Source organism: Buceros rhinoceros, unplaced genomic scaffold (assembly GCF_000710305.1).
Source record: "Buceros rhinoceros silvestris isolate BGI_N320 unplaced genomic scaffold, ASM71030v1 scaffold1286, whole genome shotgun sequence".
Classification (NCBI taxonomy): Eukaryota; Metazoa; Chordata; class Aves; order Bucerotiformes; family Bucerotidae; genus Buceros; species Buceros rhinoceros.
In genome coordinates this window covers 9,197-36,389 of record NW_010416696.1, presented here as the reverse complement: position 1 = coordinate 36,389, position 27,193 = coordinate 9,197, and the positions used below count along the sequence as shown (strand labels likewise).

The window sequence follows — 27,193 nt, the reverse complement described above, 5'->3', positions numbered from 1 at the left end:
CAGGAATAAAAAATTGAAAATAAGTATATAATGTCCTCTCGGATACCCGGAGTAAAGGGAAGTTGTGCCTTATTCTGACATCCTTAACCAGCCCGACTGCCACTGGTGACAACCTAAGGTGCAACTGTAAGCCCCAGACTGTTTGCAGCAGCTGCTGTTGGAGAACAAACAGGGTTAGATGGGACTGGCCCCACGCTGCCTTTGAAGCAGAACTAGCTAATGAAGTATATGAGGTTTCCATGTCTTCAGCAGCACCTCTGGTGTTCTGCATCTATTTAGACTATTTATTGCAAGATTTATCTCTTCCTGAAAATTTCTGTTGTGAGTGTAAACTATCTCATCCACTCACAAAAGACATTTAAGTCTGTACATTTTAAACTGATTTCCTCTTGCTTCAATACAGACACAATCTACGTAGTCACTCAGTGGCCTGAAAATGCTTCTCCTACTTCACCGGGTGTCAGAAATGTTAATCCACTCTCACCTTGCTGTGCCTGTCCACCTCCCTTAATAATAGGTGTATATGCGCTTTCAGTCCTTAAGATGTATTGCAAAGAGTGAGATCTAGAAGGTATGCCTGTGTCTCCCCTTATTTTCAGTGCTGTTGGTAGGCCTGTCCCGAAGAGGTAGTTTGGTTGACACATTTCTTCATGCCATGGAGAGTGCTGAAGGGCCCAAATGCAAGAATCCAAAATACGCAAGATGGTCCGGCATTTCTGAAAGGTAACTTTTCAGAGAGAACATGAAAATCCTGTAATATTAATAAAATTAACTGTAGAGTTGTTTGAAGTCAACCAAGATGCATCAAGAGGAGCAATCGATTTTTTTTTTTTTTTCCTGGATAGAAAGCAGTAGTTTTATTGGTGACTTGTGTGTGAGAGCTCTGACATACTCCACGTGGAAAAGGGGAATTGCCAGCATTAGAGTCACAAGAGATGAAAGAGAAAGGTTCATATTAAAGCAATGAAACAAAGTAAAGGGAACAAAAAAAAAAAAAAACCAAACCCTGCCCCAAAAAGTGAATGTAAAGTTACTCGATTGTGTAACTAAAGAGCAGGTGTTTTCAAGTGTCCCTTCTTCAAAAGCCCTCCCGACTGCTATCAGTGATAACAGATCACACAGGTGGGGAGAGTCTCATAGACACAGGAAAGTACTCAAAAGCACTTGCACAAATATGTTCCTCCAGACAGAACCAAGGGCAAATGTAAGTAAATAACTCTCGGTTCAGAAGCAGAGCTGAAGTTGCACAGATGGCTACATTTGAGCCCACAGGCATATGGAAATAATATCAAAGTTCTTCAGTTTGTTTTATGTAGTAGTAGATTAGAAAACATTATTCAAACTAAATTTGGAGGAAGTGCAGATGCAACATGAATCAGTTATAAAATTGCATTTTGGTAAGTTTATATTAATTTAGAAACATTGCTCTTGGTGGAGTTAGGAGAATAATTGAATGTATGAGGCATTGTAGTCTAGACTTGTAGATTTGGAAATTACGATCTAGCAAAGCCAACTGGTAGCACAGACTGCTGCTGTCAGTCGTCAGGATGAGGGCGTGGATGTTCTGCAGTGAAAAAGAGCTTTAGCAAACGTGAGCTGGAGGTGGGGCAGGAGCCACAATGCCTCTTTCCTCCTGGCAGAGCGCTGCTCTTTTGAAGTTCACCTATAGGATGCTAGTGAAGAGTAGACTGTTTCGGTTATTTGTAACTGTTAAAGCTCCACAGTCTGGTGCTGGCAGAGGTGGGGTGGTGGTGTGGGGTTTTGGTTTCTTTTTTAAGTAATCCCTTGCTTATTTAGATAACTGGTTTTCTACTTACCTGACTGCAACTGGGTTTTGTGGTGTCTGAAACTTTTGTCTCTTCTGGCTCTGTCTAATGGAATATAGGGTCCCCACAGGCTGCATCCTACCACACCAGTGGTGGCAGAGATGAGGTCTGTGTGGGCTGGTGGACAAGACATGGCAGTGCAGCTCTCAGCAGGTCCCATGGATGTGCAGTGTTCTGGGCTATCAGGCTTCCTCCACATACAGGGCACAGCTGCCTCTTCGCTGGCTCTTAAGAGGGTCTTGACAGTCCAAAACCAGGAAGGGTTTGCAATTACTTTCTCTCTCCACAGATCAGATCGCGTTGTCCTTTTCTCCTTATTGTATTTTTTTCCCCTCAACTCTACAGAACTGCGCTTCCATTTGCATCGGCTTCAGCTTTGTCTCGAGTCACTGTTGTTCTAAGTATTTGCTCTTCTCCCAGTCTCATTAAGCTTACAAATCTCACAAAAGCACCATAGGACAAAGCTGTAGCCCTGCAGCTTGCTCTCTCCCGCTCTTCCTCTCCCTCTGTACGCAGCCTCTGTAATTGCAGTCTTGTCAGTCTTTGCTTCAGTGTGTAGCAAAGAAAGACTCTCCTGGTTTTAACAAGTATTTGGCAAAGTAGTGCAGTGGAGGAGTCACGCTGGATGTTAATAAACATTTGATGCCTTTTGGAAAACCCTGCCATTCAATAAATGTTCTTTGAATTCCCACCACCTTTTACTTTCCACTGCTTGAAAAAAGGAAGGAAATAAATAGCAAAGAAAAAAAATGCTTGAAAAATACAAGGGACAGTCTGTCCTGGACTGCATTGTTTTGCTTCAGTCAGCTGACACTATTTGAACAGGTTTCTTATTTAATAAACACAAGGGCACTGAGATATGCTTTCTGGATCTTTTTCTTGGAGCTGCAATCCCAGCAAAGTGAGGAATTTGATATTAGCGGAACATTCTTCTTGTTAAAACTCCCCTGTGAGAGCCTGTCTTATAGCGGAACGTTTTCTGTAGTCACTACCAACTTGTAACTTGTACTCAGTTGAACACTAACCACATCTGGACTGCAAATAAAAGGTTCTTTGTCTTCAACACACGGCAGCCTCCTCATCCTGTGAGGACCTCTGCCCTTCCCCATCAGATAATGAGAGGTACGTTAAATTAGTCTTAGCACCCTGGGAAGCTAGAAGGGACATGAGATGGGGTTTTCAGCAGAAGCAGCAGCTGTGCCCTCTCTCATACAATGAATTAATTGCAGTGCCAGCAGTGCCATAAACGCAGCGTTATTTTTCCTACTCATGTGTGGACTGTGGCCAGACCATCTTTTGGGAAGCCACCAGAAAAAGCAAGTCCAAAGACAGAATGTTTTGGATGACGTTACTGTCTTTATATTCCCTTACAATAACAGCAAGCCCATCACAACAACACTGCCAGATGCCACCAGACTGAGTTTTGAGCTAGTTTCAAAGCAAGATAGGATACTCTGCATCTGCCTTCAGCTGAGCTATGAAATCCTGAAGATCTCAGGTGTTAGAAGGCACATCACAGTTTTGTGAGAGACAACGCAGCATTCCCAGCTGACTGGCAAGTTCTCTCTTGGGTACTGTAATCTGTTTATTGTGGTTGCCTCTGTGGTTTCACCTCTGTGTGTCATTCTTCACTTGGTCATGAATGAGGCCTCTAATCAGTTGCTAAATATTCTCAGAACAAGGCCCTGAGCCACTGTCCATTTCTGAAAGAAAAAAAGAAATTGGCTCTGACAGCAAGCCAAGAGCATCAGCAGCCCCTGGTCTTTCCTATGGATTCAGGTTCTGTAGGTGTGACTGTTCTTCACACTTGTTTCATAACATCTGCATGATGTTCACAGGAGCTATGCAGTGATTTGTCCACTGTTTTAAATCAAACTCACTATATAAATTGCATTTCATTCTATCAGGGGATACTTTAAAATTTTTAATAACTGCCAAAATAGCAGGAAATGAATTAAATGGTGTTTACCCCATAGGGGATGATTCCTACTTAACGTTTGCTACCCGCTGATGCTAATGAAGATGTTTTGTTCTTGTCTCACAGTACAGTGGACAACTGACATCTCACTAGCTTGAAATTAGTGCTTTTTTGACACAACTGGGAGCAGAAGCCAAAGAAAACCCTTCATGCCATAATTATGTTTAGAGATGCAGACAAGTAACTCCTAGCAGGGATGATTTGTCATTAGGGAAGCAAAGCAGGCGCTTTACAATTCATGAACATTTCCTTTGCATTTATTTTTCTTTGCTAGGTACCCAAGGCAGCCTAACAAGGGTTACAAGTAAACTGCTGACCTACGTGCACACCTGAGTGAAGTCTGATTTGGTTGGTCTGTGTCATTATAAATGGAAGAGCGAGACATTTTGCAAACAAAAAACCCAAAAAATCCAACTCAAAAAATGCCAGTTTTTATATTCTCTACCACCTTGTCTCTGATGCTGTAATAAAACCATTACAGCCTCTCCTTTCATCTACTTGGAGCCATTAAGTTTTTTCTTTCTTCACTTTCCTTGACAATAGGCATCTTTTGCCACTAGGAACCCTAAGTTTAACTCAACATTCATTCAGTTTAGGCTGAGGGGAAAAAAAAGATGCATGTTTACCAAAGTCCCGAGGAATGGAAGTACAGTCCTGGAATGTGGAGACACTCTTAGTTTATGTATCTTGATTTGTATAAAAAGCTATTGAAAAATGGGTATCTGAGAAAATAATGGAGATGAGTAGCTATTAAAATCCTTTCTGCACCTAAATGAATACTTCAAAGATTAATGCTTCATGAGCAAAATAAAAATTAAAGAACTGCATTCACTGTTGCAATCATAAGATTACAAGCCTTCAGTAAATGCCTACCACGTTCTTCTCTGTGCACGGTGTGGATCTATCTGACCGTAGGTTAGCTTTCACGCAGAAAACACTAGCAGTGTTATACCCTGCGCTACACAGTTGTTCATCCAGATCTGCCTGGCAGCCTCCATCTGTGAAGTTCCATGAAAGGCGGCTATCTTCAGATCAGCCTTCTGCCCCAGTACTGTTCTGTGAGTGGCCTGAGCAAGTGTCTGCTTTTAAGGGAAATCCTGCTAAGTGCAGGAAAGAAAGAAACGGTGTGAGCCTATGTTTATTTGCTATGCTTTGGCTGCAATGCTTCTCTGTATCATAGTGCATTGTTTCGGCATCATACAATCCTGAAGTAATCAGTTCTAAGACAGAAAGCTGTTGTGACGAGCCATAATGCATGAATGTGAGTTGCACCATCCTTGGGCTCAGAGACAGCAGTAGCAGGAGGGGATGGAAGAGGAGGCAGGGCCCCGGACAGCCTCACCACCTTGCCAAGAGGGGCTTGGGGACATCAGAAAACAGGCCACGACTCATGTAAGGAGGATGTAAACCTTTAGTGGCTGCAGTTGAAAATCCATATGCTGCTTTTCATCCAGAGCACCCGTATTTTGCCTTCGCAGCAGTGAAACATATCCTTATTTTGCTCCCCCCACATGCTGTATTTAGCAGTATTTTAGGCATCTGTCTTAAAGCACACCCTAACAATAGAGGTTGCAAGTAATAATGACAGAAGTAGCAAAGGAGAATTTGGATGTTATTTAATGCTGTGGGTTTTTTCATCAAGCCTTGTTTGAGCATGCCAGGAACAGGCGTTCAAGAGAGACATCGTGGGAGCTCAGACGTGGGGTTATGATTGCAGATCTGTTGCATTGTGGGCAGGATATATTGCTTGGAGCACTGTGTTTCAGGAGTCGGTCAGCCAGAGATGATGGGGGAAATGAAGATGAGAGACCTTTCTGGTAAAGTAAATAAGGGAAGGAAAATAAACCTGTCAAAGAGGAAAAAAAATCTAGCAATTTTTGGCGGGGGGAAAGTAACAGAGAGACTGGGAAGGGTACAGAAGGAAAAAAGATGGTGACACGCAGCTGAAAGAGATAACAGAAAGGCAAAGGGATTTAAAACACTCTCGAGCTGGGGCAGAAAGGGGAAGAAGAGAAAGATTTCAGAGATTATGGGCATTTGACATGGTTTAATCCCAGGTGGCAACTAACCAGCACACAGCCACTTGCTCACTCCCTCTCAGTGGGATGGGGAAGAGAATCAGAAGAGTAAAAGCGAGAAAACTGGGGGATTGAGATAAAGAAAGTTTAATACATAAAACAAAAGCTGCACACACAGGCAAAGCAAAACAAAGAATTCATTCACTGCTTCCCATGAGCAGGTGGTCAGCAGGTGGTCAGCCACCTCCAGGAACACAGGGCTCCATCATGCATATCAGGTACTTGGGAAGACAAATGCCATCACTACAAATATTGCCCCCTTCCTTCCTTCTTCCCCCTGCTTTTATTGCTGAGCATGATGTCTTATGGTCTGGAATATCCCTTTGGTCAGCTGGGGCCAGCTGTCCTGGCTGTGTCCCTTCCCGACTCCTTGTCCATCCCCAGCCTAATCACTGGTGGGTTGGGGTGAGGAGAAGAAAAGGCCTCAACTATGTGTAAGAACTGCTGAGCAATAGCTAAAATATCCCTAAATTATCAACACTGTTTCCAGCACAAATCCAAGACATAGCCCCACATTAGCCACTATGAAGAAAATTAACTATATCCCAGCCAAAACCAGCACAGCTTTATACACACGAAATTCATTGGTTTGCCATTTATCTGCCACACCTTGGAAACAGTTTCCCTTTAGGTTCTGCCCATTGTAGAAGTAGACTTTTAGGATAGGCTTTCTCCCCCAGCCCCTATAAATTAATGTTAAAATAAGGAGACTTAGTGGGCTCTTTTATTTTTATGTTTATTCAACCACATTTATTGTTGAAGATACATTTCTACTAACAGCAGTGTCTGAATTAAAGGTACTGGGAGGATTCCACAACTCTTTAGCAAATGAACAGGCAACATTCAGAGCTAGGAGTGACTTCTTCAATGCGTGTATCGGGGAAAATGGTATTATTATGCATGCAGGTTGCAGAAAGGCTAAAATTTCCTGTGATGGGATACCAGACCAGAAGACGACAACATGACTGGATTGCAATATTGCATCTTAGAAACTTAATTTCTACTCCTTGATAGAATTTGACTTAAGGCTCGTGACTTCGGGAGTTTGGTGAAAGAGTTTACGCATTAGTTTCAAAATAAATAAGGTGTGTGGTGGGCATCGGAGGGGAAGAGTGATGCATGCACAGATGACCCTTGAACAAACAGAAATGTCTGTTCTGGCACATTTCTAGCCCTTCCCTGACTGTCTCTCGAGAACCAGTCCCTCAGGATCTTCTCCTGCCTCCCTCTTTTCATCACCTACAAATTGCACTCCCTTGTAGCTACAAGTAGGGAATCAATCGGTCACGGACTCTGCTCCTCTCAGCCACAGGTTCTGGAAGCTGCGAGGGAACGTGATCTGATTAAGGCTTTGCTGAAAAGAGCTTTTGCCCTGAATCTGAAACCACTGTCCTCAGACTAAAGCAGTGGGAGCAGCTGAAGGGTGCAAGTACTGCTACATGGGTTCTAAAGGCACCGGAGAACCCACAGCTAACAAAAATGAATTTACATTTTAAAGCGCACACAGAGTGGTGAAGTAGGCTGCCTTGCTACGCAGCACATAGTCAGCAATATTCGCATCCAGAATATTATTAAAAAGTGATTATTTTTTTTACTTAAACGGCGATTTTTTAACAATGGCCTATAATAAAGCTGGACTTTCAAATGGTATAAAAATACTTCACAAGTATTTTTCTGCTCTCACCATTCCATACAAATCCAAAAGCAGCTAAGTTTGTTCCTTCAATTTCAACATGCAGGACAGGTTTGTAGAGGGGCTCATCTTGCATAGTGAAGCAATATTTTCATTTCACTGTTATGAATTAAATTCCATAATTTAATTCAATGGGTATTTGCAAAAGGTCAGATTGATGTCAGTAGTCTCAGCACCGTTCCAGGAACTGTGCTACTTTATTAACGTGGCAGGCAAAACACTGTTTCCATGGACTGTGCATAAATAGTGTTTAGAATTTTTTTTTTTTTTTAATTTCCTGTCTGTGGACAAGCTGGATGCAGAAAAAAAGTAGCCAAAGTTGTGTGCTAAGTTGTGCGGTTAAACCGTTTCAGGCAATAACTGAGCGCAGAACATGGATCTTGGTGCCTGGGCCTCAAACTAAATTTCCAATTTAAAATCATTCTGTAAAGAGATCAGATTTCCCTGATTAAAAACCTTAAGAGGGGTTATATATTCAATAACCACATCTACATTCCATGCCGTGTTCAAATTTAATCTCTGTCTAATAGCAAGTTTTTAAAATCATATTGATTCGGCTAGAAGACAGAAGCATCTCCAACAAGGATATTTTCACACCAAACAAAATAAATAAACAACTTCTCCTGCTGAGCTCCACAGAGCAAAAGGTATGACCTGAACACTCACACTCACACTCACCTGTGCGCAGCACAGGAAAGAGACTGGATTCTTTGCTCAATAAAACACCTAGAGTTACGTCATTCAAAGTGGCTTTTTCTATGTTGAGTCCAGTTACAAATATGTGTAGTTAGAGAAAACAGTTGTTCTGAAGTTTAGAAAGATCATGTTTTCTGTCCTTTCAGCCCTTGCTTGTTGTGTTTCTGCCTTTCTACCTCCCACGGCTTCTATGTCCATGCAGGCAGTACCACACCAAGAGTGACTGTGAATACATTTGTGAAAGGAATGACTACCATGGGTGTGTGTCTGTGTGTCCTGTGTCTTCAGTCCTGCGTCTTTTGTAAAATCCCCTCTTTGTCTTTATCCCAAGCATTTATCCCATGCTTCCCAGTGTGAAAATGTCCTCCTGAGCCTTTGGGGCTCATTAAAGACTCTGCCACTTGCACATGTAGGTGCTTGTGCTGCACAGAAGAAAGCTGCTTCTTTGTGCTTGTTCTATGGGGCTTATTTAAAACCAAAAGATTAAAGCCAAAATTATGTTAATTTAGGTTTTTGCCTATGAAGAACGTATTCCATCCACAAAGTCATCAATATTTATTTTCATTTTATTTAAAAAAACCCAAAACCAAAAAAGATGACATTACGTTACTTAAAAGCATTATTTTCACATGGACAAACCCATTCTTCCCACCCCAAAATTATTCGTTTAATTGACCACGACACCAAAATGATCTCAACATGTATTAGTTCAGCTAGAATAATGTGAAAAAATACTACAAATGTAACTGACAGATTTTGATTATGAGGCATAGATATTGAAGACTGCAATACATGTATTCGTGTTTGAGGAAAATCTATTAGTGCCTTGGAAATTTTAAGAGATACTCAGAACTGCAGCTGAAAACTGAATGAAACTGTTGATGTAAAGGACACTAATTTTTACAGGAAAAATCATGGTAAACGGAGCATCTTCTAAGGCTTTTAATAAAGTCCCTTATCTTCTAAGAGCCCTCTTCCTCCTTTGTACTTTTGAAGAGAAAGTGATATAAAGCTCAAACAGTGATAGCATCCATTTCCCATAAAATTCTCACTGCGTTTACTGTCAGCTGAAGTGATTCATTACCTCAGAACTAAATCATGTTCAGCTGATGCCACAGTCACTTTCCAAGACCAGATGATAGATACTTGAATTTCTGTAGGCCACTCACTGCCTCTTCTGACGCAGCTCAGGGGGGCGCAGATGCACTCATGTGCGTGTAAGAACATCTGGAGAGTGAAGCCCCCGTAGTCTTCCCCTCCTCTTCATCACCAACCTCTCCTCGTATTGCAGGGGGCTTTTGCTTCGCGCAGCAGGTGAAAGTGGCTAGAAAAGCCATGCGGAAACGCTTGTTCATGAAGCAGTATATGATAGGATTCACGCAGGCAGAAGTGTAGGACAACAAGTGGATGAAAGAGATAGGAGCCCCTGAGAGACGCTGGTCTGCTGAAGCAGTGTCAAATGCACGCCAAGCATTGACACTGAAGATGGGAGTCCAGCAAAGGAAAAACAAAATCACTATCACCATCAACATGCGGATAACGAGTTTCTTGGCCATTAAGTTGGCAGAAGAGCTGTTGCTTCTCACCCTGTCTATTTTGCTATGGCTAGTGGCAGAGAGCTGTTGCAACGGAATTTTCCTTTTTCTTTTGGTTTTGTTGAGGTAGCATCCATCTCCATCCTCGTATTTGGTGCTGGAGGTACTTATTTTTCTTTCTGTACATATAAATTAGTGCTTAAATAGTTGGCAAAATATCTCTGAACAGGGATTCAAAATAAAAAATGAAGAATGGAGTCTAAGTCTAAATAAATAACATAATTAAGGGCTGAACAACCACTACAAAGAAAGCACTGGCTTATTTCTGAGTCAGTCGTGTATCAGCTGCTCTTTGTCCAATCTCAATATTTTCACGTCTTAACTCTACATAAATTGATGCAAAAGGTATAAGAACACTGTTTGCTCAAGTATTTACTGAAAATAGTTTTCAAAATTATATGCCTTTATCCTAATTTCACAATTTTTATTGTGGTGTTTATTGACAGAAATGGTCCTCATCCATGCCCAGAAAAAAATCCTGGTATTTATATAATAATTAAATTGGAAATTTAATGTATCCTGCCCAGAGTCTTTGCAAACTAGCCATAGATGAGGAATTATTTGCTAGTGAATAATGGAATAACTTCAGTCAACAAATGCACGTGGCAGCTTTACAATCATAACTGACCACAATGATCATTTTTGCAAATAGAAAATTTTGCTCGTAGCAGCCAATGTGGCTGCACGTCTTCAATTGTAACTTCAAAAAAAAAAAAACCAAAAAAAACCCCAAACCTAAATGTATTGTTACCTCGTGAAGATTTTCTCTGGCTGGCATCAAATTTTATCCCTCTGTAGAGTTCCAAAGAAATTAGGCCATATGCAACCATCATTATAATCCCAGGTATAAGAAAGAGTATGAGCAGCAGGAAAGTGTACCTAAAGAACCAGAAGACAAGCTGAGGACAGGGAACAGCACAAAACCTGAAAAACTCCTTTTTCTCCATGTGAGAATTGGGGGTGGGGGGCAGGATTACAAGATTTTTCTGACATTTTCTGATGCTAATACAAAGCATCATTTTGACAGCTCTGGAAATGAGGAGATTCCCACCTCTTCTCCTCTTCCTTCTCCCAGAAAAGTAGAGCAGGAACAAGGTTAAAGTCTTAAAGGCTAAAGCAAGCAGCAGGAACGAAAGTACTACAGTACAGCTAAAGGACTGTAAAGGAACAAGGCTAAAGGCTGAAGAAAGCAGCTTTTACTTCGCTGCATGTTTCTTACTCCCCTAGGCAGCTTCTCTAACGTGATTACAAGTTGGGGAAATAATTCTCTTTAAATGCATTCACGAGCCTGCGTCTCTTCTGCTCCCTGGGACTTTGGTGCAAACTCACTAACGCTCCTGGGAATCTGCAACGACACCACAGAGAAGAGAATTTCACCCTGCACCCTCCCTCCTTGTCTGTACTCATCCTGCCAAATAGCCGAGACTACCGAAAGCGTTAATTCAAACGCGCTGCGTTTGTGTACACACCACACTGAAATGATGCGTACTTTAATATTTTCCCAGTCTCAGCTGACTTTCAGTATCCAAAAAAAATCTTACATCGCAATGTCTAAGTAATGTTGCTGCTTGACAGTGCTACTGGTTAATGACCCTGCCTGGACTTGTAGGACTCGGAGCACTGTCTCTCCCCCCAGCTCCCTACCCCTATTCTCCATAACTGATCGAAAGCGTTCAGCTCTCAAGAAGGGCAACCTGTCCAAGTTCTCATATTCTACTCCTCTGCTTCAGAGGACCTTCAGAAAAGCAAAATTAACAGACGAGGCAGTACAGAGAGGGGTGCTTGTATGTTTCTGCCTTTCTCAAAGGCTAATCAAGGCTTCCTCTGAAAATGTTTATGTGTAAGTGAGTGAAAGCAGTGCTCCTACTTGAAGAGTGGAAGATGCTTTCTCCATAACAACAGTAGGGGCTTAGTAGACCATAGCGTGAGAGTCATTGCCATGCTGGGTATCATTCTTACGACAAGGGAAAAGTCATACAAACGTCCAAATGTAAGCAAGCAGCATAAAAATGCCTTTTTTTTTTTTTTTTACTTCTTAAATAAGCATGATAGAAGTGTAAATGTTTGCTTGGTTTTCAATTGGCTTAATGCCACCACGAAATCCTGTTTTCCACCTGATAATTATGCATTTGCTAACAGTCAGTTATGTCTTACCAAGATTGCTGAATGACATCACTTGGCCAAAGGAGCCGGCACATATTTGCTGTGGTGTTGTTATACTTGGTAAAAGGTACCAGTTTGCTGTATATTGGGTATGGCGACATGATTGTAAAGGAAACACACCAGGTAGCAGCGATCACTTTCAAGGCATGAGATTTTGTCTGCCAGACCCTGGACTGCAGAGGTTTGCAAATGGCACTGTATCTCTCCAAAGATATGGCAACCAGGTTGAAGGTAGATACACTTACAGAGACACCTACATATATAAAATAAAGAAAAAGGTTAGTCTCTTGTTTTAAAGGTCCATGTTGTTTTCAAATAGTCTTGCTAACTTTCCAAAATTAAGGATATAGCAAACTATTTATAAGCTAAACTATCAGACTAATTAAGTCAGCAAAGAATGTGAAGGCAATGGTTCTGGGTTCCTGCTTTGCATTTCTCTAACTCCAGAAGTCCAAGAGATAAGTCAAACCATGAAATTCTGATAACAGAGAAAGAAAACACTTTTCCTCCTAATTCTTCTCTTTGCTATTGTGGTTTATCCACTCGAATAATTGCACTAAAATTTAAACATGCATTTGAAATCAGTGGGATTTTGCTGTAAATTATTCTTTTAACACGGAAGTTCATAGTCCCTCTTCTATTGTTTTAACTTTTTTAAATGTCTTGCTTGACTAGTGATCTGATTTTATAATTCAAGAGAATTAAATATGTTATCACTTTTTAAATTAGATGCTAATGGAGTTACAAAGCAGAGGAGATGAAGTAATGAACCAGAATGTTTGTCCTTCAAGAGCTCTTAATTTCTCCTGTTCATATATTATAAAATATATAACCCAGTAGTCTGTATTTCTGTCACTGAGATGCCCAGTTTATCACTGCGAGATTATAAATATGTCTTCTGAACTTTGACACAAATTTTCTTCCAGTGAATGAGATTTCATTTAATAGTCTTTGTGAATGTTCTAATGTGGTTCAAAACATAAAATCACAATATCTTTACAGTTTGCTTCACACAAATCATCTGTAATTTAAAATAAGTTTTCCTACTCCTTAAAATGAAATATTAAGCATAGATGATGCAATGGATGTCAGTGTCTGGTTGTCAACTGAAGCCTCTGTTTACCTGAACTGCTAATGGGAAATATCCACAGTCTGACCCATAAAATAGAACAGCTTCATAATGAAAAACTTGAAAAATTTTCAAAAACACTTCACCGTTTTTTTTTTTATATAAAGTAATTTACACAGTGTGAAATAAGAGAAAGATGACAACACCTCCGTAACATTTTATGGTATTTATGGCAGCAATCCATTATAATTGTTTAAACATGGCCTTTAGTTTTATTGGGCTTATCTACAAAAAGATGTTGATTTCCCATTCGCACACTTGAGGTGTGTACTTTCACATTACATCAAAGTCCTCAAGGGCACCGGTTGAAAGGGGACCTAAAGCTTCTGTAATTAACCGAGGGTCTCCTAAGGTAGCAAAAACTTTACATAATGTTCTCCTTTTTTATTTTTTTTTCCTTTTTTTTTAAAAAACAAGAAAAGGCACAGGAAGAATTGGGAATTAGGCAAAATCACTTACACAGCCATACATAATCCAGGCATTTTGAGACTCCTGGCTCCACTGCCAAAGGGGGTATTTACTCTAATGTGCCAAAAAGTCAAAAAGTGTTTGCTCTAACTTCCAGCTCCACAAATGATACCTGCTGTGGTGTATTTTTTTTCATGTATCACAGCTACCAAAAATCTGTGGGCAAAACCCGTCCTTTGTGAGGACTGTTCAACCCTGTCATTTCTGATGGGTGAGCTGAACACTGCCAGCAACTCTGTCAGTGACAGGTAAGCAACCGCATGTGCCAGGTTCTTCATTAAGGCTTCTTAATAAACACGCTTCTCACTTAACCTGCTCCAGCAAAACATTTCTGCATGTCGTGGAAATTGGGTGGGTGCCTCTGTGTTTTGCAGGGTCAGGCTGAAGAAACCAGAACCACGAAGATTTGCACTACAAAGTTGTTTTTGCGTGATTTTGGTAGCTGTTCAATGGCAAATGAAACAATCAATCAGCTTTTCCCTGGTCTTCAAAATCAGTATAGGCTTCCAGGACTTACCCATGAAATAAGTGGCAGTTTTGCAAACAGCACCACCAAAAATAAAATCTTTCAGCAGGTTGGGAATGAGGGTGAACGGCATGCAGAAAAGGCAGAGCATCAGGTCGCTGACTGCTAGTGACAGCAGAAACGTGTTGGTGACTGTTCTCATCCGCTTGTTTCTTATCAGCACTGTAATTACCAGCGAGTTGCCCAAAATGCTGAGCAGAAATATCAAACAATACAGCAGAATCCGGATTATCTGATGCAAATCTGAAAATTGTCACATGGAAAAATCATCTGTAGTATACAGCTCATAGACTAGTATTATATATTTCATCCTTTAATCAAAAGCCTTTCTGCATTCAGTTTTACTAAGCTTTGTGTCTTTACACCAATGCAAAATCAGTGGAAGTTCTGAAATTCTTAAACTTTTTCTGATCTACCTGAATCGCTAAACATCGAAATACAGTATGCGCAATACATTTGCAGAGCCAAATGCAACTTCTTAAAAGCTTGTTCTGCTCACTTAGTGTGCACCCCTCACTCACCATGGGAGTTCCTCTTTTGTACAGAAGTATGAAATGTTACAGCAATTCAAAATATTTTAATACATGGCAGGGGGGGCGGTTTCCAGCCTCGGGGTGCTGTAATTTACTATTTAATCACTTTCATACATGGTATCAGATCCGATAACTCCATTGTTATTGAATGCTCAAAGAGTACAAATCACATTTCTTCAAGTCCTTAGCAGAGCTGTTTACCTTTTGTGTTCAATAGTGCTGGTTTAGTTTTCCATTATATCCAAATTGTGTTCTAGCTGAGTTTTTAGACTGTAAAACCAGCACATACTAAATTCTTTCCTGCCCGTTTCTCATCCTAACTTACCTGCAAGCAGTTGACTTTGCACTCCCTCACAGAAAAAGCCTTGTGTAGCTGTTTCTTCCTGTAGTATCTTTACTTCCAGCTAGAACTAAAACTGCATGAAAAAATCTAATTTTTTCTGTACATACCTCTAGAAGGATAAGGTGGATCATCCACACAGAAGAAAGTGTCATTTTCCAAGATGATGTTGCACAGGAAAGCAGTAATATTGGTCCCATTCCCGAGGAAGCTAGCATCAGTTATTTCCATTCTTCAGCATCCACAGGTTAGCTTTGATGAAGAGGGTGGGTTTGTAACTATCTACTCATTCCTTCAGTAAACAAACACATTTCCGAATGAAATCTTCAGCAGAAGTACAAGAGAGGCAGTTGTGCAAGGAAGCTCATCTAACTCTCCACCAGGAGCACCCGGCACGCAGAGTCCTGTTCAGGCTGAAAAAGATTTATTCCAGGGGCACACAAGGCAGTTCAGAAAAGCAAAGCAGATATGCACATACACACTCACACGCATGCATGCACATTCACATACACACACATCCCCTCCAGTACTTTTCTAGATCCACCCTCTTCTGTTACTGGACTACTGTTGGGATTATAAACAGGCTAGAAAAAGATTACAGCGTTAACCCCTTGCAATATTGCTTCTACTCACATCTCTGTAATATTTCTCAGAGGAAGTCTGTTATGTCACAGATATTAAATCACAACCAGCAAGTGATGAGAGTGATAAATCCGTCTCTCAACCAACATGTGAAATAGTAAGGCTAGCTGAATAAAAGGGCAGAGAAGAGAAAAACAAAGTAAAGGTTTTGCATGCCTTACATGCAAATGCTTCTTACCTTCCTATTTTTTAAAGCAGACTGAAGGCTGAGTGTGCTCAGAAAAACAAGAGCTGTTACATTTATCTCACTTGGGGAAGTGCTAACTTGTACAAAAGCACTGTATGTACCTGATCCAAAGCCCAACAAGTCAATAGAAAGTCTCACTAATTTCAATGTTCTCGGATCAAACCATAGGAAAGTGTGATATTGGAATTGTCAGTTAAGATAAGCAGAATATTACACATTTTCTCAGCAAGGACTTGTATATGACTTGAATATAAACTTGATGAACTGATAAACTGTGGCACATTAGTTACACATTAGTGTAAAACACAACAGTCTTGACTACTTAAAAGAAACCCTTTATTCTGGGTTCTGCTTTCTGAATACATAAACATCACCCTCTGGTGTTTTCGCAAAGTCATGGGCTTTTAACTTCCAGTACACAGCTTGTTTATGGCCAAAAACATAAATGAATATTATAAATCAAACCCTGGTATAACTCAATGGAAAACAAACCTCACATTCAGTATCTCTTCTACTTAAATCAGCAGAGCAATAACAGGTTCCTAATAACAAGTCTGGACCCCTGGATGTTGATACACACAGAGTGGAAGGACTGGATATCTTCTCTAGTCTCGCCAGCTTTGCTTTACAGTGCGATTAACAGCAATAGGTATGTAGGAGAGTAGAGTGAGAAGTAACATCTGAAGTTCTAACTTCTAAATTATCTTTTCTTTAGCAGATTAATTGCATTTTCCCCATTTTTTTACAGACTTTCGTAGTTTTTAAAAACCCAAGATAAAATGAATCGATTACCAATTAGTGAATTATCAGTCTGAAGTTAACTTCTCTGTATCTGTCGTGATTTTGTCCTATCTGAAGGATACCAGGTTGGTTAGTCATTCCTTGTAAACAATGTATGTACACAATGTATAACTGCCTCAGCTGAAAAAATCTGTCCCTCAGGACTCAATTCCAGTTTCAGAGGTGTAGTGTACTGGTAGAAAATTAATCCAGAAAGATATGTTCTAGTTTATTTTTCCCCTCATGAATCTCAAAATCATATTGAAGAAAGAGAAGTTAAAATATGTTTCCATTTCTGCAATGATTGACCATTAAGCTTGAACATTAGGCACCAACATCTCTGAAAACAAACTGTCTGCCTAATGCAACATTAATTTTTTTAATATGTTTTCTATGATTAAATTGATGGGTGTTACTAACCAATAACTCTATTAAATGACAGATGTTGGTACTTCTCCATAGTTCTCCATAGTACTTCTCCATACTCCTCCATGGTACAACTCCATGCAGAAAGCTGCAGACTACTCTAAGCTGCCAAACTTCTGATTAACAACTTCTCTTTTCTTTGAAAACTACTTTCATAGAAGAAAAATCAAGGTCAAATCAGCTCAGACCAGTTTTTGTAGCCTATGTCTGCCTTTCTAAGGTGTCCTTTACACTTGAGATCCTGCTTTCCGTATCCATATCCATATGCAACTCAGTTCAATGAAGTCTTTAAATTTTAGATAATTTTCTTTTGTCATGAAGTAGCATTCAATCTGAATTATGTCGAGCTTTAAAAACCCTTGTGTATAAAAAAAGTTATTATAATTATTTATTATTATTATAATGGTCTGATCAACTGCAAAACACGGGCTGAGTAAATGTGTTTTGCAGTCCTTTACTGAATTTAATAGCCTGTAATGGAATTCAAGTCTTTCTGTAAGAGGGATGTCAAATTGTTGCTCAGGGCTTATCCTTAGTGTGGAAGAGATCTTCCTGGATTCCTAGCACCTGCTGTTATGATTCGTATTAGAGAAATGATTGGACATGTTCTCAGTTGCAGTTGTGTTGAATGGCTGATACTATCGGTAATTTTATTTACTGTATTATGTATTTACCATAGATATGTTGCTATTTGAGGTTGGACTCTCTCTCAACTCACTTTCAATCTACAGATCTTGTACTGGTTATATCACTGTACTTTTGGAGTGAGGAGTTAAGTGATGGTATTCTGAAGATTTACAGTTCGGTTATTCCTGCACCTTGAGGAAGCAACACTACACTGAAGAGAAAGATCAATTTTTATTTATGTTGTCAAATATAGACTCAGACTGGGCACATGTCATCGCTTGCTGGACTTCCAGACTCGCTAAATCGGATTGCACAGAGTCTTCCATGAACTCTTCAGGATGTGGTTAAAAAGAAGAAAAGAAATAGAGTGAATGGAGGTCTGGTGGGGACATAGTGATCAGGAGGGAGGACAAGAATAGAGGGATCATTAGGGAGATCATTGCAATCAATCAAAGAGATTACACTGGATGACTTTCTCTCACTGTATCTATATGACAGACAGAGAATTATCACTCTGAAGTCAACTTCTCTACACCTGTTGTGATTTTGTCATATCTGAAGGATACCAGGTTGGTTAGTCATTCCTTGTAAGCAAGCAGTTTCATACCTTCCATGAGCATCGTGTCCCAGGCCTAAAATCTTTTATAGTTATTCTACAGTCTTTCACAGATACTGTGTGTTCATTATAAAGATGAACCTAGGATTTAAACAATGGCATATTGAGTTTTTGTTGTATTTCCTCCATTCCTTTCCTAACAATTCCTGTAATTCTATTTGCTTTTTTTATGACTACTGAGAATTGAACTGATGTTCTCATGGAAGAATCTACTGTAAGTTCAGTAGTCCCTTTCCTGCATAGTAATATCTAGTTTAGAGCCCTACACTGTTCATGAAAAATCGTAATTGTTTTCTGCTTTGCAGCGATTTTTATTCTCCCATTTCATCAGAAAGAGCTGTCTTCAATTCTTCAAAATCAGTTTTTGTTTCTCCTCTTCTTGAATGACTTAGCATCAGCAGAAAACTCTTTTAACCTCACCTATTCCTATTTTATGAAGCATTTGTGAAGGAGATGAACAGCTGTAGAAAAGCTTCCCATGGGGCTCCAGTCGTAATTGCCTTTCACTCCTACTTTTCATTCCTACTTTTTTTTCGGTCTCTTAATTACTCTGTTACCTGTTTCACTCCATTCCAATGGTCTGCTTGTCCATGATGTTAAATTGCTCCTGAACTCCTGCTTCCATGATTCTCCTAGTTCTTTCAACAAGAAAACCCATGCTACCTTTGCTCCCTCTGGCAAGATACACCTCCCAGGACTGTCTGTGAACATTGACTGCCATGTGTTAAATCCTCCCAGGCCTTAGGAAGCTCCACCTAGAGAAGCAATGAAGAAACAAAACAAAACAAAACAAAACAAAACAAAACAAAACAAAACAAAACAAAACAAAACAAAACAAAACAAAACAAAACAAAACAAAACAAAACAAAAAAGTGATACAGCAGCTCAGTGATGTGGGTTGTGTCCACAGCATGAAGGAATAATGTTAAAGTTAAAGGAACAAAACAAAAAGCCTGAAGCATGCATGCCAGTCATTGAAAAACTCAGCATGTATTCTACTGAGTTATTAAGAACTTTACCAGCATTGCCACCACTGAATCACCGGTCGCTCACGGCTCACTGGCTCTGTGTCCACATGATGCTCCTGAATGCCAGGAGCTTGGCTTCCAAGTAATTGCCCAGAGCCATCTTTGCACTGCAGCTCCATGCTTTTTCTGGATGTGCAAATTCAGATGACATTCGTCAGGTTTATTGTCCTGAATTACATGTGAGCAAATATCTTCATCCCTTGTCATTCATGACTTCCCAATGCAAGCCCACTGGTGGTGGCAGTGGCACTGCCAGGCTGTGTGTAAAAAATCCTTCCATGACCATGCCGCATGGAAAAGAACTGAACTGTCAGAGAGCAGTGAGTCTTGAGGAGGACTGGGCATAATATTCTTCACCTCTGGAAATCCTAGATGCAGTTTGGTCATCAGTGGTACATGGCACTTGCATGATCCCACTAACCCCCACCTTGCTTTCAGTGGGATGAGAGGCTGGCCAGGGCTGCAGCTCAGTACAAGAAACACTATAAAGCCAGTGCATGTCTCTTGCATTGGTCTGAACTGTGTGGGAAGATGTGAAGGACCAGCTTCCCCGGGACCATAGGAGCCTCTTACCTAGCCTCATCCCAAGGAACAGGCCCACTACACTGTCAAGACGTGCATCCTAAGCACATGCAAGAGGGCTGAAGCCAATAAGGCCAGCAGCCATGGCCAGAGGCTTCAAGTAGTCTGCAGAAATACAAAATGGACCAAGCTGCCTTGGATGCAGCCTTCTCTATGAAGCCTCTTGGCATAGCTGCATACTGTGCAGGCAGCAGATGAGTGGAGAGCATACTGGTGGGAGGCAGCGTGTGGAGCACAGACATAAAGGATTGATGGATAAGTACTGAGCCATGATTGTCTTCAGAGGGTATTAATTTCAACCAAAGGCAAGTGTGAAACAAGTGAGGGAATGCTATCTCACGCAAATCCCAACAACCACGTAGTTACTGTTTAAAACAAACTGGATCATCTTGTTCACATGCTTAGATCTCTAACTCTGCAAGGCGTAGCTTTCCTCTACAAAATTTATTCAGACCATGCGTCCAGAGATCTTTATCTGTTTCACTAGTTTTCCCTCTGTGGGTGCCAGACTTACAGACTGGCTTGTAATTCAAAGGGTTGAGTTCCCCTGGAACCGCTTCTAAACATTGGCATCACGTTTGCACAATTTTTCTCTCTGGCAACAACGTAGTTCTAAGCAAGAGATTACACATCATGCTTAATAATTCTACTATTTCCTTTAGAAGTTCTGCATGAGTACCATCTGGTCCTGGGCTGAGCTAGATTCAGCATCTGCTGGTTAAATTGCCAGACTAAATGAGTAAGAATTTGCTATGAACTCTTGACTCCCCGTTTGGAGTAGATTTCTGCATGAAACATATTAAGATCGAAGAGTTTTGCTTTTATAGGCATATTTTTGCATAGATTTATTTAAATGTAGAGCCAATAACCTCAATGTTTGGACAGTTCTGAGTCGCCTTTTAAAAATAATTTCTCTCCACTATGTTTAGTTAATTGCATAATAGATCACTCTCCATGCAGATCAGTATCATCTCATTATATTCCTGTAAGCTTTGAGAGAGAAAAAAAGGATGCTGTTTTAATGAAATGCTTGCTAATCACAGAAGTAATTTTATTACCTAGAAGAAACAAAAACCTGAATGCCTGTCCCACTTGAACTTATGCATTATTTGGAATGTTGGAAGTTTCAGGCAAGAAATTCCTAATGAAGCTGGCTGCTTCATTAACAACACTAATTTATTAATAAATTTGGCTTTTTAAATTAAAAAATAATTTAGATACCATAGTGTACCTGTATAGATAGTTTAGAGAAAAATATACAAAAATATTCTTTTCCCTGTATTCAAAAAAGAGGAGACGTGCTAATAAATGTTAACAAAAGAATCAACCATTTTAATATTTTTTTTTATTTCAGACTTAATCATTTTTTCCTCTGTAACATCAAATACTGAGCACACTGGCTTTGCAGCCAAAACTGTTGCTGTGCTATGTTACTTCATGCTATGTGTATAGTGCTTTTCTCATCCAGACCACATCAATTGAGAGATGCCTCATTGCTCTTCCTGAAGAATAAGCATCTGTTCTGGTTTTTTTCATTAATTTTACAAAGATCTTTACCTAAATTTAAATAGAAACTTCACTTGTAAAGTTATGAATTTGGAAAAGCTTATTTTTATCTTGTGTCAAACCTACAAATAATTGTGGGTTTGTTGCCAGGTCTTTTTGTCCCGGCAAATGAAATAAAACACATTAATTAGAAGAAACATATGGAAAGTCATGTTTTACTTCTGTTCTCACTTGCCAGGGTTATGCTAGCATTAGGCAACTGATTCAGTGGAGTTACAGATAGAAACGACAAGGAGATCTGAACTAGGCTACACTTCTAAAGAACACACAAAAATCTCAGAATCACATTTATTTTAAGCTTTTTCAAAGTCATTTGAACTGGAGTCCTATCAGTGTCTCACAGTAACAGCAACTAAGACCAGTTAATATCATACTCATCTGAACTCACTAACACAAGGATTACATTTACGTCAGAGTACCTTGTTGTACTGTCAATGAATTCTGAAATAGCATTCACCGACCGTAGGGAGGATCAATGGCAAACAAGGTTCTCTTGCTGCCCCTGCAGTGCATCTCCAGTGGTCACATATGACAGTGTGCATGGCAGGTAGCTTAACAAATGCCTGGAAGACTCCACAGGTCTTGATTAGATGAAACTCCATCTAGACACTTCTCAAGGTATCTTTTAAATGATTTGGGGGTGACAGCTTTTCTTTCTTGTGAAGCGCATATTCATAGCATTTGAACTTCTTGGATGTTTGCAGTATTACCGGCCTGATCTGCCTGTGAGACACAGTAGAGTTGGCCCTGATGCCTTCACGGACATTGATTCAGCCTGTCATACCATCTTCCTCAGAAGATAGGAAATGAGGCCTCCCAGGTGATGGCTGTGACTTTTGTTTGAGGCTCACTGGTGAACAGGACAAACAAAGCATATTGTCTCTGTAAATCTTCTTGTCCAATTTCATAATCATGCTAAAGGTTCTGTGGGCTTTCTGGCTGAAAGAACAGCCAGAAATTCAGTTTCGCTCCAGAGGTTGCTGTGCAAGTGTTGTATAATTTAGGGAAAATGGCTACAAATCAATATGGTAAATGGTCTTATGTGTAACATAAGATCACATAAGAATCCTTCTGACACCCTGTGACGGCCAGTAAGATACCATTAGTAAGGTCTGGGATGAATTATTATCCACTCATTCCTTCTGCATGGTTTATCATGCATGTTACGACTCATGTTGGCACTTCTCAGCCAATGCTGGCCCACCACGAGGCTCAGCTGCATCTCCCCTCTCCCTGTACTTAGCCCTCTAACCAACTGTTAAAATTGAGGGCAGAAGTTATTATACCAATGCTCACCGAACAACAGAAGCCAACCCTTTTCCTTTCCATGGCTTATCATAAGTGATTCCTAAGTGCTTACGAGAAATGAAGAGAAACCCATGAAAGAGGAACATAGGTATTTTTAAAACGTGCTTGTTTCTTTTGTAGGCTATAACTGGGTCATGCAGCCCTAATTTTTTCTTCATCCTGTGAATATATTACATTGCCAGAAAAACACAGTTCAGGATTCAAGCTAGAGATGCAAGGAAATAGCCTTGCATGTCTTTAAGTTGTGGGTGCTAGAGCCACATGCCAACTTACCAGCATCAACACTGGTCCTGAGAGGTCACTTTTTAAAATTATCTTAGGGCCTTCAGGTGTTGGTACCATTAATGGGTTCCTTTAAGCATATTTTTGCACACTAGACCAGCATCAGTCAAAGCAAAAATCCATCACGTGTTCCAAGGTACCCGTTAAGTGAGATTGCTTTCTGAGGTACAGCCCTGACGTGGTTTGTAACAAACAGATAAAGGATCACGGGCTGCCACACGAAACAGCCCCATAGGTTACAATGTCAGCAACAATCTGGTAAAACTGTTCTTGACGCTACTCAACTCCTTAATAAAGGTTAAAACTGGAACAGACTGCTAAATAACCCCCTACCTGTAACAACCAAGAACTGTAGTCTTCTCCTTTTAAGATTCCAGTTAATTACAAAACGAGGAGTCACTACTATTTTACCACTGGAGATTTTCATTAGTAGATCTCACAGAAGTATATGAAAGAAGCTTGTTATGTCAACTGCAGTTGCTATGAGTTTTAATTCAAAGATAATAATGAAGTACACGAAAGTGAAATACCTGGCACAGGCCGCTTAATGGGCTGGTGGAATAGTCAGGAAAAAGAAGGCAGTCTCTTCAGACTCGGTCCAGTGCTGTATTTGACAGATAGCTCTGCTCTCAAAAGAAACCACTCTATACTCATGACGTTAAGATCAAACAGATTTCCACATTTCCACAGAATTAGATAAAGGGATGTTAGCTTCAGAACACCCACTGTCATCAGGGGACTGGCTGTGCAGTTAGTAAGGAGGAAATAAAGAAAGTCAGCTGATGTATTATTGGGTGAATTGGTACCAGCATGTCTGAAGCCAGGGCTTTAATTTACAATTCCAAAATTTATATGTCTTATAATTCAGGGAGAAAAGCTACTTTGTGTTTCATGAATCTGATCTGAAATCTCCATGTTTGGAGGAACACCAGTTTCTGTAACAGATGGTAAATACCTTTAAGGGAATATTACTGAAATTATTTCATGGACACCTGAGTTCCCAAGAATCATATAATCCTTGGCTTAAGAGAACCTAAGCTATGGGAAGCAAGAGAATTATTGTCTCTATTAGAAAAACACTGATAATTACATTTACATAAGAAGAATTAATTTAATCAATAACAGTAGTTCTTGAAAGCTTCACATTTTTCGGAATCATTAACTTTCTATAAATAGCAGTCATCCGATTTGTCACAACTTTGCAGAAGTTTGCGCAAGAAATTGCACATACAATTTGCTTATATTTTTATGAACTCTATTATTCAGTAGCTAAAGAGGCACAGATAGGCTCACTTCATTCAAAGTAACTCTCTGGCTAAGTCTCTTATCAACAACTGAATTCTGCGTATGAATTTTAGTCATTTGAGACAATTAGATGGTAAGGATAAAGATTAAGAAAAAGAGGCCAGGAAACAAAGTTTTTGCAGAAGGGTATCTATCTGGTTATGAAAAAGATCTCCAGGGCTATTTCCAAATCCAGAGCTAAATCTAAAAATTTTAGAAGATATTGCAAAATGTATCTCTTTTAGAAGACCTTTTTACCATTACTACTGGTACAACATAGTCAGCTACTATCATCTCCTAACCCCTACCAGCAATCCCCACAAAGAAATAACACTCCTTCCTTGAAAGTACTTAACCCTGGTAGGATTTTGATCTAATAAGAAGAAAAGCAAAAGCTTGTGCGGTGTCTAGAATTTTGCTGGTTTTCCTTCATCTTCATTTTGCGTGGAGGGGTACTCAGACAGTGAGGTGATGGGTTGTCCCCTTCAAGTTGTGGGGTTCCTAGAAGGAAAGGTAGATTTTAAGTTAGGCTCATGGCTATGTATTTCACTGTACACAATTAAGTAGTTGACTTTATTGTATGACTCTTGTTCTTTTACTGCGACTATCTCCAGGCCAGTTTTTTTCGGTTAACTGGAACTCTGTTAGCTGACAGTTTGGACTAATTACTGAACCAAATAAGATGAGATACAGGGAGAAATACTTCGCTTTGGGAGTGAAGACAATTTACACCAGCTGAAGTTCTGTTCTAGATCTTCATTTCAGGAATGTTTATCTTTATTTGTAAATTAGCCAAATTATCTTTGCATTTTGGACTTCTTTGATAGGTATGATGCTGTCCAACAACTGGATGTAGAACACTCTCAGTTATAATTTTTTGAGACACTGAGAGAAGTGGGTCAAGCCCATAGTGATAAAAAATACTCTAATTTCAGCTATTGTGCTAAGCTGTCTGGGGAGTATTTATAGCATTTCCACACAGAGTGATTTCAAAACATTATTCCATCACCGAAACACTGAAACTCATAACTTCCAGAATATCAGCACAGATGGGCTGTTAAATGATAGTATTATTGGCCTTATTTGCCATGCTTTCGTCTACACAATTCTTAAGAAAACACGCTCTGAGGAGCAATTGCCATAGTTAGTTTGGACTATTTGCCCATGTTTATACAATATTACATTGTGCAGGGAGTTAATGTGACTGAAAGCATGTAAGTTTTAAATTCATTTCCAATGTTTAGTTTTTGCTTACGTTACAAACCTGTTTTAAAGCTGCCAAGAAAACTCAGCTCTCAAAAGAAGGGAGAAACAAAAGTCTAAAGACAAATTCTGCTCTGAAGTCTGGAGCCAGACTCAGTTAGGATGCTAGGATCTCCCAAATACCCAGGGGCTTATAAGTTAGACAAACATCTCAGAAGTTGGATTGTTGGGATATAATCATTGTATACAGAAAAGTTACATGATATGCTGTGGATTTTGATTTAACAAACATTTGAAAACTTGCAACTAATGATGTGGATGGTTTCTTTAAATAATTTCATATGTGCCTGAAGTAATTATCTTATGTTTGCAATTTCATGCATGCTGGTTTAGTCCTTTCTGTTATCAACTGCACTGGGGTTAGGCATGCTTTGTACAGACAAAGCAGGGCAAACCAGTCACGGACCATATGAATTTGGGCTACTGTGTCACTCCTCAGATATCCTATTTCTTCCCAGTGTTCTCCGTTTATTTTAATGCATTTATTTTGCAGTTCTGCAATCTGTGCAAGATGAATACATTGAAACATAAAAAAGTATTTCTGATGAGATTTGGATAAAATACCAGTAACAACTATTACTTTATTTTTACAAGCTTTGCTTATTGAAGTTGCTGGAGCCCGTAAAGGGTTTTTTTAGTATTTTAAGTGATATGCTAGTGAAATGCTCCCAGATTCTGCTCTCACTCACTCTGGTTTTAAAGCCAGCACTACCAGAAGTATAATCTTGCTCAAACCATGGTCTTACAGTGATCTTACCTCTTTAACATTTCATTTACCTTGCAGTTAGAAAGCCAGAAGTGTCTGCAATTTTCTACTTCACAAAGACAGACCTTCCCAAAGTCTTCACTTAATTTTTAATGACTGCTCATAAAAGTTGTTAGTAGAAATCAAATGGGAAAGCTCTGGCAAAATAAAAAGTAAAGCTCATTTATTTCATTAGCTGTTCCATTTCATAGTGGAATATCTTGTTTATAAGACGTTATATAGAGAAGGCTGGAAATTTAAAATTGGATTCTGTGGGAAATATTAAAATAAATTCTAAAAAACTCAGATCATGTTATAAAGTGCTAAATAAATGTTGATGCTCTATTTTAAGAAGGAGTAGGTTGTAGGTCATATACAATATTATCCAACCCAGAATGATAGGAAACTTTTGCTCTTTTGGTCTGACATGTTGCTAAATATCCAAGGTCTTCCAGATTTAATGCTGTTTGAAAAGAAACTGGCAGTATGAATTGATATTTCTTTGATGAAAGCCAGCTTATCAAGAAGGCAGTAAATTTCATTTCCCTGAATAGTATAGGGGAATGAGAAACAAACCAGGATTTTTCCTTGCTTACACTTTTTTTTTACATGGTACCTTGTTTAGTTAGTGATATAGCGACTTCTTTTCCTCTGTTCCTTCTTCCATGCACGCTCATAAGTGCTTCTTTAGCTACTGTCCTTCCTGTCTCTGTGCATTTTCTGCTCCTTTAAGCCATCTTAACCAAACCAGTGAATTTGCAAATAGCACCATAAGTCCTGAGTGTTCATCCCTCAGGCTGCACAACTGAGCTGTATTCAGTACCTTCCACAG

General features: G+C 39.7%; 1 protein-coding gene across 1 annotated transcript; it reads right to left on the bottom strand.

Moving 5' to 3' along the window:
- Positions 1–9,458: 9,458 nt before the first annotated feature.
- CCKAR (cholecystokinin A receptor) lies at positions 9,459–15,410 on the bottom strand. Its single transcript, XM_010137884.1, has 5 exons — positions 15,136–15,410; positions 14,144–14,395; positions 12,021–12,282; positions 10,618–10,745; positions 9,459–9,985 (listed from the first exon to the last, which is right to left on the bottom strand). Exons 1-5 carry the CDS (start codon positions 15,254–15,256, stop codon positions 9,459–9,461), a joined length of 1,290 nt encoding a protein of 429 aa, XP_010136186.1. The 5' UTR covers positions 15,257–15,410.
- Between the last annotated feature and the right edge of the window lie 11,783 nt (positions 15,411–27,193).